Source organism: Lucilia sericata, unplaced genomic scaffold (assembly GCF_015586225.1).
Source record: "Lucilia sericata isolate MDLA Ls3-8-SP2 unplaced genomic scaffold, ASM1558622v1 Contig001241F_arrow, whole genome shotgun sequence".
NCBI lineage: Eukaryota > Metazoa > Arthropoda > Insecta > Diptera > Calliphoridae > Lucilia > Lucilia sericata.
In genome coordinates this window covers 33,225-49,394 of record NW_023995198.1, presented here as the reverse complement: position 1 = coordinate 49,394, position 16,170 = coordinate 33,225, and the positions used below count along the sequence as shown (strand labels likewise).

Sequence of the window (16,170 nt, the reverse complement as noted above, 5' to 3'; positions counted from 1 at the left end):
TATTGCTTTATTTTGTAAAGCAAACTGCTATTTTTATTAACTATTTTTAGAGCATATTTAATATGAATTATTTAAAAATGAATTAGTTAAATTTGATTACTTATTTATAAACACAAATTAATTGTGTGAATAATTAAAAACACATTTTGTTATTATACCCTTCACCTTCGTGAGAAGGGTATATACAAGTTTGTCATTCCGTTTGTAATTTCTATAATATAATTTTCCGACCCCATAAAGTATATATATTCTGGATCCTTATAGGTAGCGGAATTGATTAAGCTATGTCCGTCTGTCTGTCTGTCCGTCCGTCTGTTTGTTTGTTGAAATCAGTATTTAGAGGACCCCAGATATCGGCGAGATCCGAATCTTCAATAATTATATTAGACATGCTTTTGAGAAAATCGCTATTTAAAATCAGCAAAATCGGTCCATAAATACCGGATATTAGCAAAAATGCGAGACAACCTCTGAAAATTTAATAAAAAAATTTTGATTTTTAATTCATGCTCAGACAGCAACTGTAAACTACAACAACAAAACACATAATCATACGGTAAATTTGTTATTGTACTTTTTTATAAAAACAATGCTGAGCATGATGTCACGTTACAAACGAAGCAGTATCTTGTTATTGGTTAGAAACATGAAATTAATTATGTAGCGCCCGGATTAGGTGGGAACACATAAAAGGGGAATTTTTGGTACTTTTTCGTTATAAAAAAGGTACTTTTTGAATTTTCTATAATATTGATCCTAGAAACGTGAAATTAAGTATGAAGGGCCTCGATTAGGTGAGAACTAGGGTTCTATAAATCGACTTTCGAATAATCGAACAATCGACTTTTTGTCGAAAAAAAGTCGAAAAGTCGAAGTCGACTATTTTGTTCCAAAAAAGTCGATAACTCGACTATCGTCTATGAAAAAGTCGAAAAGTCGACTTTGTAAATAAAAGTCGAAAAAAGTCGAAAAGTCGGAAAGTCGAAAAAAGTCGAAAAGTCGAAAAGTCGAAAAAAGTCGATAAGTCGAAAAAAGTCGAAGAAAGTCGAAAAAAGTCGAAAAGTCGAAAATAGTCGAAAATTTTAAAAAAGTGGAAAAGAGGTCAAAAACTCTAAAATAGTCGGAAAAACTCGAAAAAAGTAAAAAATAGTCGAAAAAAGTCGAAAAAAAAGTCGAAATAAGTCGAAAATAGTCAAAAAGTCGTAAAAAATCGAAAAGTCGAAAAGTCGGAAAAAGTCGAGAAGTTGAAAAAAGTCGGAAAAAGTCGAAAAAAGTCGAAAAGTCGAAAAAAGTCGAAAAAAGTCGGAAAAAGTCGAAAAAAGTCGGAAAAAGTCGAAAAGTCGAAAAAGGTCGGAAAAAGTCGAAAAGTCGGAAAAAGTCGAAAAGTCGACCATTTATTAAATACTAAAAGTCGACTTTTAAATAAATGAAAAAGGTCGAAAAGTCGAAAAATCGACTTTTCATAAAATGGAAAAAGTCGAAAGGTCGAAAAGTCGACTTTTAACTAAATGTCGAAAAGTCGACTTTTCGTTTCAACTATAGAACCCTAGTGAGAACCTATAAAAGGGTATATTTTGGCATATAAAAGGGGACCTTTTGGTACTTTTTCGTTCTACAAAAGGTACTTTTTGAATTTTCCATAATATTGACAACACATGAAAGGGGATTTTTTGGTACTTTTTTGTTCTACAAAGGTACTTTTTGAATTTTCTACAATATTGGACCTAAAAACATGATTTTAAACATTAAAGGCCCGAGATTAGTGAAAACCTATAAAAGGTGATTTTTTGGTACTTTTTCGTTCTATAAAAGGTACTTTTGAATTTTGGCCAATAACATTCAGTTAAACTAAGATTACTGAAATAAACAAAATATAGATTAAACTAGTTTTAAACAAAGAATGCAGATTATCGTTATCAGAAGAATGCCGGGCGCCTCTCAATGACATGGCGAGACGTTCAAGAATTACCCTTGTTTGGGTCAAAGGACACGGGGATATAATTTATAATATTACTGCTGATACCTTGGCGAAAGCTGGTACGAGGATGGCCACACTGGATATAGACCTGTTCTGCGACGTCCCCCTAGTTGTCATTAAGAAACAAATACACAACATTTGTTTTAGTTCAGCTCAAGACCGGTGGTCTCAAGAACATACTTGCTAAATCGCTAAGATGCTATGGCCTTATATGGATCCTCATAAAACATCCGCTAAGCAGAATACATCTGAGCGCTTACTGGTCATTCCAAGTTCGGAAACCATTCAAGACGCATTGGTCTTCCATTTAATGGCTCTTTTAGGAGCTGTCAAAATGAAGAGGAGGAGGAAACTATTACTCATCTTCTGTGTAATTGCCCGGCCCTTGAATCGATTCGTCATCAGGCAATAGGGTCGCCATACTTTTCTGATCTATCAGATCTGTCAACTGTTCAACTTGAACGTATTCTCGCATTCCTAAAATTTTCGAAGTGGTTGTGTAATCAATCACACACTATGTTCTCTACTTCTCTATCGGCTCGTTACCATCTTTATTCTTCACTCCCTCAATATTATATTTATTGTCTCTATCGCTATTTTTCTCCTTTCAAATCCTGTTTTTTTCCAGACGTTACAAAGGGACCTAATAGAAACCAAATAAAACTGTACTCATGGCAGAACGTAAAACCTAAAAACCGTATCATGATCAGAAAAACTCGTCCCCCCGAATTTGGATATTAATGTTTTATGTGGTTTAGTGAATAATATTTATCTGCTTGAAACTGTCATGTGTTCTAACTACCACCATACTAATCTAAAACATCTGAGAAGGCTTTCGCCGTTGACTCATTTCCGAGTGACTGTGTGGGTTACTCGTTGCATCGAACTAGTGTTATTTTCTGTTTCTAATACGACTTACATGTATACGACTTATTTTAAACTGGAAGTGTCCTCTGGATCGGCAAAATTTTGATGATTAGACTGGTAAAAGTATGTGTGATAAGGGTTGAAAACGATTTTATTATCTGGATACTTATTTATATATGGTATATAAATTTGAACACCTAAACCTAATCATGGACCTAAGCGGTGACTCTAGCTTTTATAGTTTCAAAGATAAACGAATTTTTGAATTGAATTCATATTGGAGATGCCACGCCCACTATTACTAGTTCATTTTAGCTTATGTAGGTATTTTGCGCTAAATAGAATTTAAATTCCATTGTCATTTCGTTGAAAGTAGACTTTCACGTCTGCCTTCCAGTCATTATAGGCGGCCACTTTTAACTGGAACATATAGTCTCCCGATGGTAGTGGTAAAATTTGAAACATTGACTCTTGTAAAACTAAATTACGAACAATGACATCATGCTAAAAAGAAAGCAAAAAGTAAATTTGTTAATATCTTTTTAAAATTTAAAATTAATTGCCAATTGCCAATTTTGAATTTTTTTAAATTTTAATAATGAAAACTTACATTGAATGGACATGTATGATTTATATTTGAGGCTTTGACCAGCAAACTTAAAAAGAAATTTAAAAATGGATGTTGTTTCTTGTTCTTCATAAAGAGGCAAAAATCAGTAGATACATTATACAAAAATGGTTTATAGCCATTGGCTCTTTTCATCAGGGATAAATTGATCTAAAATTTCAATTAAAAAAACAACTATTCACATTTAGTTTTATAAAAAAATATTAAAAATAATTTTAAAAAATTACAACTTACCGACACATTATTTACCGGTAGTTGAAAAAGTTTAACATAAATGTGTAAAGCCACTGTATTACGTTTGGGCAGTCGTAGACGACATTCATGGAATGCGGCAAATTTTGAATCGAATTCTTCACATTTTATATTTGTAAACTTTAAAGAAGTCAATGAAAATCTTATTAATTGAAAAGTGAAAATTAATATAAAGAATTTTAAATTCATTTTGATATCGATGAAAAGTATTGCTTCAAGTCATAAAGCACACAGCCATATTTAGTGACTTTTTTAAAATTTTTAATAGGAATTATATACATATACATATATATACATATATTTAAATTCATATTAAAACTATTTAATTTTGTAGATAATTAAAAACGCATTTTAAAATGTTATTCTTTGTAAAACTACATTTTGGAACATTTGATATACAATTTGAATTTTAATCAGAATTTGAAATACATAGTGAATAATAGCTTTCAAAAAGTATTATTTGTGATAAATCAAAAGATTAGCAAGTATGGACTGATCCTCATAAAAATTTGGCAGAGAGATTTTGATTCCTATAAAACTTGATTTTATATGGGGGATAGGATCAACTATGAAACGATATTCATCAAATCTAGCAGAGAGATTTTTGTTCTTATAAAACTTGTTTATGACGAATTTCATCGCTATACTTATAGTACTAATCCAGTTAGGAGCGTTAAAGTCGGTATCTGTATTGGATCTTATATGTGTGTTTGTTTAAAGCCTATGGACAGCGAAACGTCTAAAACGGATTTTCTTTAAATTTTCATAGTGTGTTCCTGTAGTTTCTGGAAGGAAACATATTCTGCTTTTTATTGCCACGCCTACATATACTACTTTACCTGCTATTGCAAGCTAATAACCAAATGGGAATATTGGGAAAACTAAAACAGCAAGACGCCCCAAATTTTGTACAATTAACATTAGTTTCAATATAAATATTATGGATAAAAATGGGCGAACTAGCAATAGTGTTTATGGGGTAGTGGTTATGGCACATCCCATATAAAATAAATACTAAAATCTGGCTATCTGGAAAACTATAACAGCAAGAGTCCCGAATTTCAGTTTAACTATAATTATTTTGAATACAAATAAGTGGTCCAGCAAAAGTGGGCGTGACACCTCCCATACAAAGTAAATACTGAAATCTATATAACTAGAACACCAGAACAGTTAGACAGATCAAAATTTTTACGAATATCTTTAGGTCAATATGAATATTTTTTGAACAAAAAGGGTGAAATTTTAAGTAAGAGAAGTGCCACGCCCAAATGAAAAATAAGCAATTGAAGTTCATTATCTCAGAAGCTGCTAGAGTTCTCAAATTTTATATGGACAACTTTGACATCCATGTGAACATTTGTGGATGAAATGGGCGAATGATGACAATCATGTGAACATACATATGTAGATGAAATGGGCGGATGATGACAAATATGTGAAATAAAATGGCGATTTATGGGTTGTGGCCTCTTTCATGTGAATTAAATAAAAACAAGTTAGAGTGCAATATTCGGCTGTGCCGAATCTTATATACCCTTCACCACAGTGTACATATTAAAAAAATATCAATTTTATAAAATTTAAATTTATTTCATTTTCCCGACTATATCATTATTATAGCAATAGCAAAACGAACAACAAGAACGCTAAACGAAATAAACACACAAAAAACAAAATGCACAAGGCAGTAAAACCCACAGACATCCATACATACGAAATGAAATACACAAATATAAATACACCAAAAAACAATAAACACATGGCAATGAAACACGCAGCCATCCAAACATATGAAACGAAATACTAAAAAAAAACAAAAACATAATACACAACGCAATGAATAAGCAGTGTTGTTGTTGTTGTTGCTTATTTATCAAAGAATGAAAAAAATTGTATTTTTTATGAAATTTTCAGAGGTTGTCTCCGATTTTTGCTCATATCTCCGTTATTTATGGACCGATTTTGCTGATTTTAAATAGCGATCTTCCCGAGAGCATGCCTAACAGAATTATTGAAGATTCGGATCTCGCCGATATCTGGGGTCCTTTAAAAACTGATTTCAACAAACATACAGACAGACAGATCGACATGGCTTAACGACTCCGCTGTCTATAAAGATTCAGAATATATATACTTTATAGGGTCTGAATATTATATTTTGGAAATTACAAACGGAATGACAAACTTATATATATGTACCCTTCTCACGAAGATGAAGGGTATAAAAATCGAATATCTGGGAAACGATTAGAGCTAGAATCCTCAAATTTTGTACACGCTGCATTGAAATGTATATGACTAATATGGGATAAAATGGACGGACTAGCAATAGGAGACGTGACATCTCCCATAGGAATTAAATATAAAAATTCAAATATATACAGTGTCTCACATAAGTATTCGAATTTGGTTGTACATACTTTGAAAAGAAATATAATTTAATAATATTTTTTGTGTGTGAAATGAATAATTAAATTTGTTATATTGTCTAGACTCTAAAGAGTCCTAAGGTATAATATCACACTCTTTAAAATTTGGAAAAATTACATTTACCTCAATTGATTTAACTTTTTTTAAAAAAAGTCCATAAAATTGCCTCACAAAACTATTCGAATTTTTCCTGTATTTCATATATGACCATATTATACGAAACACAAAAATTATAATCGAGTGGTTTTTTGCTTAAAATTGTGTTAAGGGGTTACTATCGACCGAAATTATATACTTTTGGCCCATTTGTTCCACAATTTTGGAGCATTTGTACCTTTTCATGTAATATCATTAAAATGGCGATTTTTTGACCATATTTGTAATTTTTTTCCTTTTTTGAGAAATAAACCCAAACTTTAATATTGGGATTTAATAGACCCCTTGAGGTATCTGAAAATAATAATTGTTGTTATAAGGATCTGTACTTAAAAGTTCCAAGATGTATTTTTGGTATCGTTCTTCTGTTTCTAATTGAATTGTATGGATCTTAAGTCCCTTTTCGTACCACTAGGGTCGATATTTTCCGATAAAGTTGGCTAGTATACATTCATGAACATATTAGCACTAATATATTTTAAATTTTCAATACATTATATCGGTATACAATTCCAAAACATGCCTTTACAAAACGTCATCCTATACAGTCGATTTCAGTTTTTACTATTCGTAACTTTCACGCTTATGTTGCCCATTACAATAACACTGTAAGTCCAAAATTTTGGGTTTATTTTGATCATAGTAATCAATATTTAAACAGATATCGATATTTTTGAGTTAGACCATAATGATATAGTGGCATGCAGCCTGGAGGTCATTGATATATAAAAATAATGATACTACCATTTTGAATGGTGTTTCTTCGAGGCATGTTTTGGAGTTGTACACTTCAACAATACATTGAAAACTTAAAATATATAAAAGCTTATATCTAAAAGAATATATACAAGAAAACTTTCCCCGAAAATTTTTGACCCTAGTATTATGAAAATTGACTTAAGTTCCAATATATTGAATTAGCGACAGAATAATGATATCAATAATATATCTTGGATCGTTTAAATACAGATTCTTGTAACAAAAAATACCATTTTTAGATACTCCTAGGGGTCTATTAATATAAAATAATATAAAATTTTGGTTTTATCTCTGAAAAAAAAGAGAAAATACTACAAATATTGCCAAAAATCGCAATTTTAATGATATTACATAAAAAGAGGGTACAAATCCCCAACATTGTGTACCAAATGGGGCAAAAATATATCTTTTCGGTTGATAGTAACCCCTTAAAACAATTTTAAGCATAAAAACCATTCGATTATAAAATCTGTGTTTCGTATAATATGATCAAATATGAAATACAGGAAAAATTCGTATACTTTTGTGAGGTAATTTTGTGGACTTTTTTTTAAAAAAAGCTAAATTAATTTAAGTAAATGTAAATTTTTCAAGTTTTAAAAAGCGTGATTTTAAACCTAAGGACTGTCTAGACAATATAACAAATTTATTTATGTTGCATACAAAAAGTATTATTAAATTTGGTTTCTTTTCATAGTATACCTAAATTCGAATACTTATAAGAGACACTGTATGGGAAACTATTAGATCTGGAAGCCTAAAATTGAGCAGAAACAACTTTAACATCCATGTTAACATTTGCGTACGAAATTGAGGTATTAGCAATAAAGCATTTGGTACGTACCATATGAATTAAGTACAAAATGTCTAATACATTGGTAGATTAGCAAAAAGGGGTGTGGCACCTCCCATATTAATTAAATAGCAAAATTCGTATATATGAGAAACTATTGAAGTTTGAATCCCAAAATTCGTATATATGAGAAACTATTGAAGTTTGAATCCCAAAATTCGTATATATGAGAAACTATTGAATTTTGAATCCCAAAAATTTTGCACTGAAAAATTTGGGTGAAAAATTGGCGGATTAGCATTGCAATTAACTTACTAATTAATTTAGCATATAAATTAATTACAAAAATTCGTATATCTGAGAAACCATAAGAGCAAGCATCCTTAAATGTTTCAGCGGTCAACTAGTTATTAGGGTGATCGACTCGATTTTTCAACCGGTTTTAAAACCGGTTTTTTCTGCTTTACCAGTGTCGTTTTTTCTAAATGTTGATTTTTCGAATATCGAATAACACCGTTTTTTCACTTTTTAAAAACCGGTTTCGAATACTTTTATTTGCTTTGTATTCAAAGATTATTTAAATTAAATTTTGAAGTAAATAATAATACAGCCCGTTTAAATTTTAAAAATATTCGAGTCCAGGAACTAGGATATATTTTTCTTAAGCACCATTGGTTAAACTTTTTTGATTTTCCTAATTAATTAAAAAATTTCATTTGTAAAATTGATAACTGTTTAATAAAATTTTATTAATCTTAAGATTATATTCCAATTACAATAATTAATTTACCGCTGAAATATTATGGAAGTGTTGGAATGCCTATGAAAATTTCCTAAAAGGGCTTTAGAATAAGCTAGGATTACATAGTACCTTATGTTTAACAGAAGTGTCCACTTTTTTCCTAATTTTTTTTTTTTTATATTAAAGAAATAATGTAAATCAGACGACTAGATCTAAAGTTATAATCTGTTAAACTGTTAAAAATCATTTCGGGCCATGTTTTATTAATCAAATTTAAACATAAACATTAATTTCTTCAAATTAACATATATTTTTTTATTTATTATGAAAAACCGGTTAACCGGTTTTTTCTGAATTTGAAAAATATCAACCGGTTTTTTTGAAATGTCAACTATTCGAACTATTCGAAAACCGGTTTTTGGAAAATGTCGAATAATCGATCACCCTACTAGTTATACCAAGTAAAAAATGTGTATATCTTCGCATTTTATATTTGGTAGTCCAAATAATTGTCAATGTGGCCAAAAAACAACATTTAATTAATATTTAATTGAAATAATTAATATTTAATTGAAATTCCAATAACCAAAACCTATTAAAATGTTAAATTATATTAATATATCAACGAAATGCGATCTAATTTAAATGCTTTCTAACTGTTGAAAGTAAGCTTTTACAACAGCCTTCGGATCATTGTAGGCGTATACCGTCAAATTGATCATATATTCACCTCCTGGCAGTGGCAAATGTTTAAACATGGAATCTTTTAAAATTACATTACGCAAAATAATGTCATGCTAAAAAGCAAAATTATGAAAAAACGCATAAAAAATATTAATTTCATAATAATAAAACTTACATTATAAGGACAGCTGTGATTTACATTAGAAGCTTTGTAAAACATATCCATAACTATATTGAAAAAAGGATATTTTCTTTTATTTTTCAAAAACTCACAAAAGTTTGTGGTAGTATTGTACAAAAATGGTCGAAAACCATTGGCTTTTTTGTACAAACTCGAAGTCACCTATAAAATATTGTTAATAATAAGAACATTTTGAATAGGATAAGTAATACTAACCGTTATATTTGTTACTGGTATTTGCAAGAGTTTAACATAAATGTCTAGAGCTGCCACACCGCGTTGTACCATTTTAAGTTGACATTTCGAAATGGTGGCAAATTTTGGTCTTAATTCTTCACATTTAATGTTTGTAAATCTAACAGTGCTTAATGTTAAAGCTAAAAAACTGATGAAAATCACGACTACACTTTTGAAATGCATTCTGCAGACTAATTATTATGTATTTTCTATTGATTTTTGTTACTAATCCATAACACAAAAACTCAGTTAAACTATTAACAAAATTAATTTAAACAAGGCGATTAAATATTAATTAAACCTTAACGCTTTGACTATTTAACAAAAAAATATACATTTTTTACTTTTTAGTCATATGAATATAAAAACATTTAAAATGTGAATGGTATAAGTCTAATAATTTCAGAATAGTTTTCCAATAAGATATAATTTAGTCTAAGGAAGGAATTCGCGTCCAAAGTTAAGAAATTCAGTTTCCTGAACGTAATTCCTTAGAATTTTTACTTAATGTTCCTGGTGGATTAAATATCTGGAAATATAAATTTGATTACGAATTTTATATTAAATATAAAATAACTGCCTTTTAATAAGAGATTACAATAGTTATGGGCGACTCAAAAGAATCTCACGGTATACCACAGTTTAACGGCTCTGGTTTCGATGATTGGCAGTTTCGTGTCAAATTGCATTTGGACTGTCTGGGATTGTTGGACGTTCTAACCGGCGCTCCTCCTACAAATGCGGATGCAATTCCTAATTTTATGAAGAACGACAAGAAAGCAAAAGATCGTTTGGTTGGATTTTTACACTCGGATTGTTTGTGCTATGTTCGGGAGAAGAATACAGCGAAAGAAATGTGGGATAGTTTGCAATCTGTATTTGCAAAGAAATCAGTGGTAAACCAATTACTTTTGCGTAAGAAGTTATCAAGAATGCGTATGAATGAAGGTGACAATGTGACTGCTCATATAATGGCTTTTGAGAATTTGATTCGTCAGTTGAAGATGGCTGGTGCTACAATTGAAGAGGATGATTTATTGGCACAATTCTTTCTAACCCTTCCGGAAAAATTTGATCCATTGGTAACAGCATTACAAAATGTTGAAGATGGTAAGCTGTCGTTTGACTTAGTTAAGGAGAGGTTAATGTCAGAAGAAGCCAAATTGTCAGACAGAAACGAAGAAGATATTGAACAAAGAACAGCTTTTGTTGGTAAGAAGTTCCATAAGTTCAAGAAATTCAATGCTAAGTGCTTCAAGTGCAACAAATTTGGTCACCGGGCACAAGATTGTAGAAGTGCTAATGCTCAAGTTGCTAATAAGGGTGTCTGCTTCATGGTTGGCGGTAATAATAAACAAAGACGCAATGATCAAAGCCGACAAGTTATATTCAAGTTGGATTCAGGTGCGAGTGATCATTTGTCAAATGAAAAGTGGTGTTTTAAAAATTTAAAAGAATTGAAAGAACCAGTTGAAATAAATGTGGCCAAGAATAAAGAATTTATTGTAGCAAAACATCATGGAGAGATTAACGGCCTTAGTAATAAAGGGGTTCAAATATCTATGAAGGATGTACTGTATGTCCCTGATTTGCGAGACAATTTGCTGTCTGTTAGTAAACTTACTAGTGCTGATTTAGAGGTAAAGTTCATTAATGATAAAGCAATTATATTAAAAAATAAAGAAGTGATTGCTACTGCAAAATTATGTGGAAATTTATATGAACTGGCGATTAATATAAATAATTCATCTGCGTTATTGAGTAATTCAAATGATGCTGTCCTATGGCATCGTAGACTTGGACATGTTGGCGAAAGTGGTCTTCAGAAGTTAGAAAAAGCGAATCTTATAAGTGGACTAAATCTTAAATCAAAATCTCTTGGATTTTGTGATATTTGCGTTGAAGGTAAGCAATGTCGAGAACCATTTGATGACACACGCATAAGAGCGAAAAGGGTGCTGGAAAGGATACATTCTGATGTTTGTGGCCCCATTAGTCCAAGTTCATGGAACGGATGTAAATACTTTGTCAGTTTCATAGATGATTTTACACATTTTTCCATAATATACCTGATGAAGAAGAAATCGGAGGTTTTCAAATATTTTCAAGAGTATGAAGCACTTGTTACAAGTAAGTTCAGTGGCACCTCTATTTCAAATCTTAGAATTGATCAAGGCAGAGAGTACCTATCTACTGAACAATCTAACTGGTACAAAAGAAAAGGCATACAAATAGAGTCTACGGTAGCTTATTCGCCTCAACAGAATGGTGTGGCAGAGAGGTTAAACAGGACGATAACAGAAAAAGTAAGAACAATGTTACTTGAATCAAAAGCTCCTAAAACAATGTGGTCTGAAGCAGCTCTTACTGCTGTTTATTTAATAAATCGATGTCCTACAAGAAGTCTTGAAGATTTAAAAACTCCTTCGGAGTTGTGGGAAGGCGTCAAACCAAAATTTGATAAAATTAGAGTTTTTGGTTGTAAAGCATATGTATGGATTCCCCACCAGTGTCGGAAAAAGCTTGATGATAGAGGCAAGAAGTCCGTGATGATTGGATATGCACCGAATGGTTACCGGCTGTGGGATTTAGAGAAACAAAAAGTGATACTTGCAAGAGATGTAAAATTTCAAGAAAACGAATTCCCTTTTGAAGGATTTCAAAATGAAATCAGCAAAGATAGTATCATAGTCCAAAGAAGACACGAGCAAGAGGGGGAAAGTGAAAATAATTGTGCTGTGTCTGAAGTACTTAATGATGAAGCATTGGTCGAGCAAAATATAAATGGTGAAGGTTACAATGATACAATCGATTTGACTGAAGATGAGGATGAAGAAGTTTTACCCCAAGACAGTTCTAATTCTCAAGACGCCAATGGAATCCAAGAAACAGCTACAGTTCCAGTTCGTAGAAGTAGCCGTGAAAGACGTTTACCCAGTAAATTTCTAAGCTATATTACTGGTTTAGGTGCTACTGTTTCAAATGATAAAATACCCGAAACTTATTACGATATTGCATCTGTAAAAGATTCTTATAAGTGGTTCAAAGCCGTTGATGAAGAACTCAAATCAATGGACAAAAATAAAGTTTGGAACATAGTAGAAGTTCCAAAGGAAACAAAGCTGTTAAAGTCAAAGTGGGTATTTAATATCAAAGTTGATGAAAATGGTAATCCAACTAAATATAAGGCAAGGCTCGTTGCTAAAGGGTTCCAACAAAAACAAGGTGTAAATTACTTTGAAACATATGCCCCTGTCGCCAAATTAACAACAATTCGTGTGGTTTTAGCAGTTGGTTTATATGGTAAATATATATTTCATCAACTTGACATAAAGACAGCATTTCTACATGGTGATCTGAATGAAGACGTGTATATGTGTATACCTGATGGAGTTAAAGCTAATGATGGTATGGCTTGTAAATTAAATAAATCATTGTACGGCTTAAAACAAGCGCCGAGGTGTTGGAACATAAAATTTAACAATTTCCTGATTTCCCTTAAATTTGAAAGATCGCGGCATGATTATTGTCTTTATACAAGATTAAGTCCAAATCACACTGATGATATTATTGTTATAATGTACGTTGATGATCTACTAATTGCCGGCAACAAGCTGTCAAGTATTGAACAATTAAAGAAGGATTTATCCAAACGTTTTGAGATTGTGGAATTCTCAAGTTTTTTCTTGGTATGAAGATTCAACACAATAGTAATACAATCTTAGTATCACAAGAGGCTAGTATAAATAAATTATTATCAAAATTTGGTATGGTAGACTGCAATGCTGTAAAAAGCCCAATGGAAAAGGGTTTGCAATTAAAGCAAGAGCCAGGATCTGAATGTAACCAACCCTATCGAGAACTACTTGGAAGCTTAATGTATATTATGTTGTGCTCAAGACCTGACATCTGTTATCCTGTAGGTTATATGGGAAGATACCAACAAAATGCAAACGAAACTCATTGGCAGCACTTAAAACGTATTGTAAGGTATATAAAAGGAACATCATCATTTAAATTAAAGTTTGAAGTCTCAAGTACAGAACCAATTGTTGGATATGTTGATGCGGATTGGGCGTCAGATGTGGCAGATCGAAAATCTGTAAGTGGATACGTTTTTAAGATATTTGGATCAACTGTTTCCTGGTGCAGTAAAAAGCAGCAAACCGTAGCAAAATCTTCTAGTGAAGCTGAATATATGGCACTGAGCTTAGCTACAACGGAAGCAATATGGTTAAAGGGTTTACTTCACGATTTGAATGTTATGTCAGAAGATACTCCTGTTGTACTATATGACTGCATTGGAATGGCTACAAATTTAGAAAGCAAACGTGCCAGACATATTGACATAACACATCATTTTGTTCAAAATTAAGATAAATCCGATTGGAACAAGTGAACAGCTGGCAGATATATTTACAAAAGCTACTGATCCAACGCGTTTCCAAAACTTTGTTAGAATTCTGGGATTATCTGATTGAGAGGGGGTGTTGAAAACAAAGCAATCAGAGAATTTGGAGTAGAAATATTTTTGTCAGAAATTTTCATTGTGTTAAAAATATCGTTACAATAGAATTTGTGTTTTGTGTCTTAAATAAATTTGATTACGAATTTTATATTAAATATAAAATAACTGCCTTTTAATAAGAGATTACAATAGGAAAAAATTCTTAATTATAAGTAATTGTAATTGACAAAACTCCAATTACAATTAATTGTAATTGGCAAAACTTCAATAACAATTACAAATAATTATAATTGACAAAACTCCAATTACAATTACTAGTAATTGTAATTGGTAAAGTTTAAATTACAATTACATCAAATGTAAGTGTAATAGAAAATGTAATCATTACCCCCAAAGTCTGGATCCTACCCACCGTTCCATTATTCCAAGTGGACGGGAGAGATACTTCGCTCATGTTTTCCGACCTCGTTGCCTCAAACGGTTTTGCATTCATACGATTAATGAATAACAAGTGCATTCGGCGATTATTCCAAGTGTCCCCGTGTCTAAGCTTACCACTGGAAGAGTATTCCATTACAGTTCTCACAACGTTCAATACAGTCTATATTATATCCTTATAACCTGATATCGCCCTAATTGCCTTTAACTGTCGGAAAATATGTTAAATTATATTGGCGCCATATTACCCAGTAATTATTACCTGGAAACAGTTTAGATATTCTGAAAGTGTTCTTTTTTGTTCAGCCGCCCGTTCGTCGATCATGTTCACTCCATTCAGGGACAACAAGGAGTTGTCTAAATTATCACAGACAATAAATGCAATTACGATAATATATAATAATGGCCGAAGACTCAAGCTATATTTTTTCGACTTTATTCCCTATATAATATTCGAAGTCTCATGCAATATTTGTCGGATTTTTTTCGCGGTCATATCGATGGCGTCAATTACAGGTATTAAGCAAAAAAATTTGGTGCCAATCAATCACTGGATAATGTTTCGGAATCCGTAATAGTTTTTGAAACTGTGTAGACTGAAATGGAATTATCTAGAAGGATAGTGTTTGCATTTTGTTTGTATTCTGGTTCTGTCAAAGCGGGATTCATTGCTGAAAAGAAGCATAGAATTTTGTGAAAGAATAACCAGAATCTTGCCAACAAAATTATCCTAGATTACTAATAGTCTTATGAGTCTTCGTTCAATTATTTAATGCTTCATTCTAACTCCTTTGTTCTGGCGTTTAATAAGTTGTCTAGAGATACGATTTATATTCGAGCGACTATAATTGTCAGGTACTGTGAAGACATCTACGTCTTACTGGACCTTTTAAACTTACAGGACCTCATTCTCTAATGGATGAAACGCAGTCTTTGGCATTTTGCTTAATAACCTTGTACTACCCTCTTTAGTCTTACGAGGACCCCATAAATGAGTAAAAATCAAGATTCTGTGAGTTCGTAATCGATCTATTACTAACAAACGGCACGGAATTCATTGTATTCATTGGTTTCGATCAGTTTCTGTATGGGTTTCCCTAACAACAGTTATATTCTGTTTTTCCTCATAGTTGCGCATCCAGCACTTTACCCTAGTAGTATACCATCTAATAACCAGTCCTACAGCCTTTTTTGTTTATTTTTTCTATTTTTCAGCGCTATTCTATTTTGTAAAGGATTTATCATATCTTCATCATTCGTGAGTTTCAAATCATGGGTTGTATTTCTATTGTGCATGTTTTCGAAAATTTTACTATTTGAAACCAGCTTAGTCGGTCCATTAATATCGGACATATAATGGGGGAAAAGAAAATTAAATTTTGACTAAAATTAATAGATAATTCTCCATAAACATAATTTTTTGACATTGTTAGCTTCCACTTGGTCTAGTTTGGTCGCCCAGTAGTTATCAATAAATATTGCTGTACCCTATTTGTCATACTAACGTCTTTCCATCCCATGTGTTTGTGAATCCACTGTCCGTTTTTATCGCAT

At 31.7% G+C, this 16,170-nt stretch overlaps 2 protein-coding genes across 2 annotated transcripts; both read right to left on the bottom strand.

Moving 5' to 3' along the window:
- Window positions 1-3,181: 3,181 nt before the first annotated feature.
- LOC119610593 lies at window positions 3,182-3,914 on the bottom strand. The gene is made up of 3 exons (XM_037965887.1): window positions 3,708-3,914; window positions 3,456-3,623; window positions 3,182-3,349 (listed from the first exon to the last, which is right to left on the bottom strand). The coding sequence occupies exons 1-3, from the start codon at window positions 3,912-3,914 to the stop codon at window positions 3,191-3,193; spliced, it is 534 nt and encodes a 177-aa protein (XP_037821815.1). The 3' UTR covers window positions 3,182-3,190.
- Window positions 3,915-9,249: 5,335 nt separating this feature from the next.
- Window positions 9,250-9,893, bottom strand: LOC119610592. The gene is made up of 3 exons (XM_037965886.1): window positions 9,690-9,893; window positions 9,468-9,635; window positions 9,250-9,405 (listed from the first exon to the last, which is right to left on the bottom strand). Exons 1-3 carry the CDS (start codon window positions 9,891-9,893, stop codon window positions 9,250-9,252), a joined length of 528 nt encoding a protein of 175 aa, XP_037821814.1.
- Window positions 9,894-16,170: the final 6,277 nt, after the last annotated feature.

Excerpts from the sequence above, each read along its gene's own strand:
- LOC119610593 (XM_037965887.1), bottom strand. The coding sequence starts at position 3,914 with ATGAATTTAAAATTCTTTATATTAATTTTCACTTTTCAATTAATAAGA. Across the intron at positions 3,624-3,707 it reads TACCGGTAAATAATGTGTCG|ATCAATTTATCCCTGATGAA; the intron begins GTAAGTTGTAAT and ends TTGAAATTTTAG. Across the intron at positions 3,350-3,455 it reads ATCATACATGTCCATTCAAT|CATGATGTCATTGTTCGTAA; the intron begins GTAAGTTTTCAT and ends CTTTCTTTTTAG.
- LOC119610592 (XM_037965886.1), bottom strand. The coding sequence starts at position 9,893 with ATGCATTTCAAAAGTGTAGTCGTGATTTTCATCAGTTTTTTAGCTTTA. Across the intron at positions 9,636-9,689 it reads TACCAGTAACAAATATAACG|GTGACTTCGAGTTTGTACAA; the intron begins GTTAGTATTACT and ends AATATTTTATAG. Across the intron at positions 9,406-9,467 it reads ATCACAGCTGTCCTTATAAT|CATGACATTATTTTGCGTAA; the intron begins GTAAGTTTTATT and ends TTTGCTTTTTAG.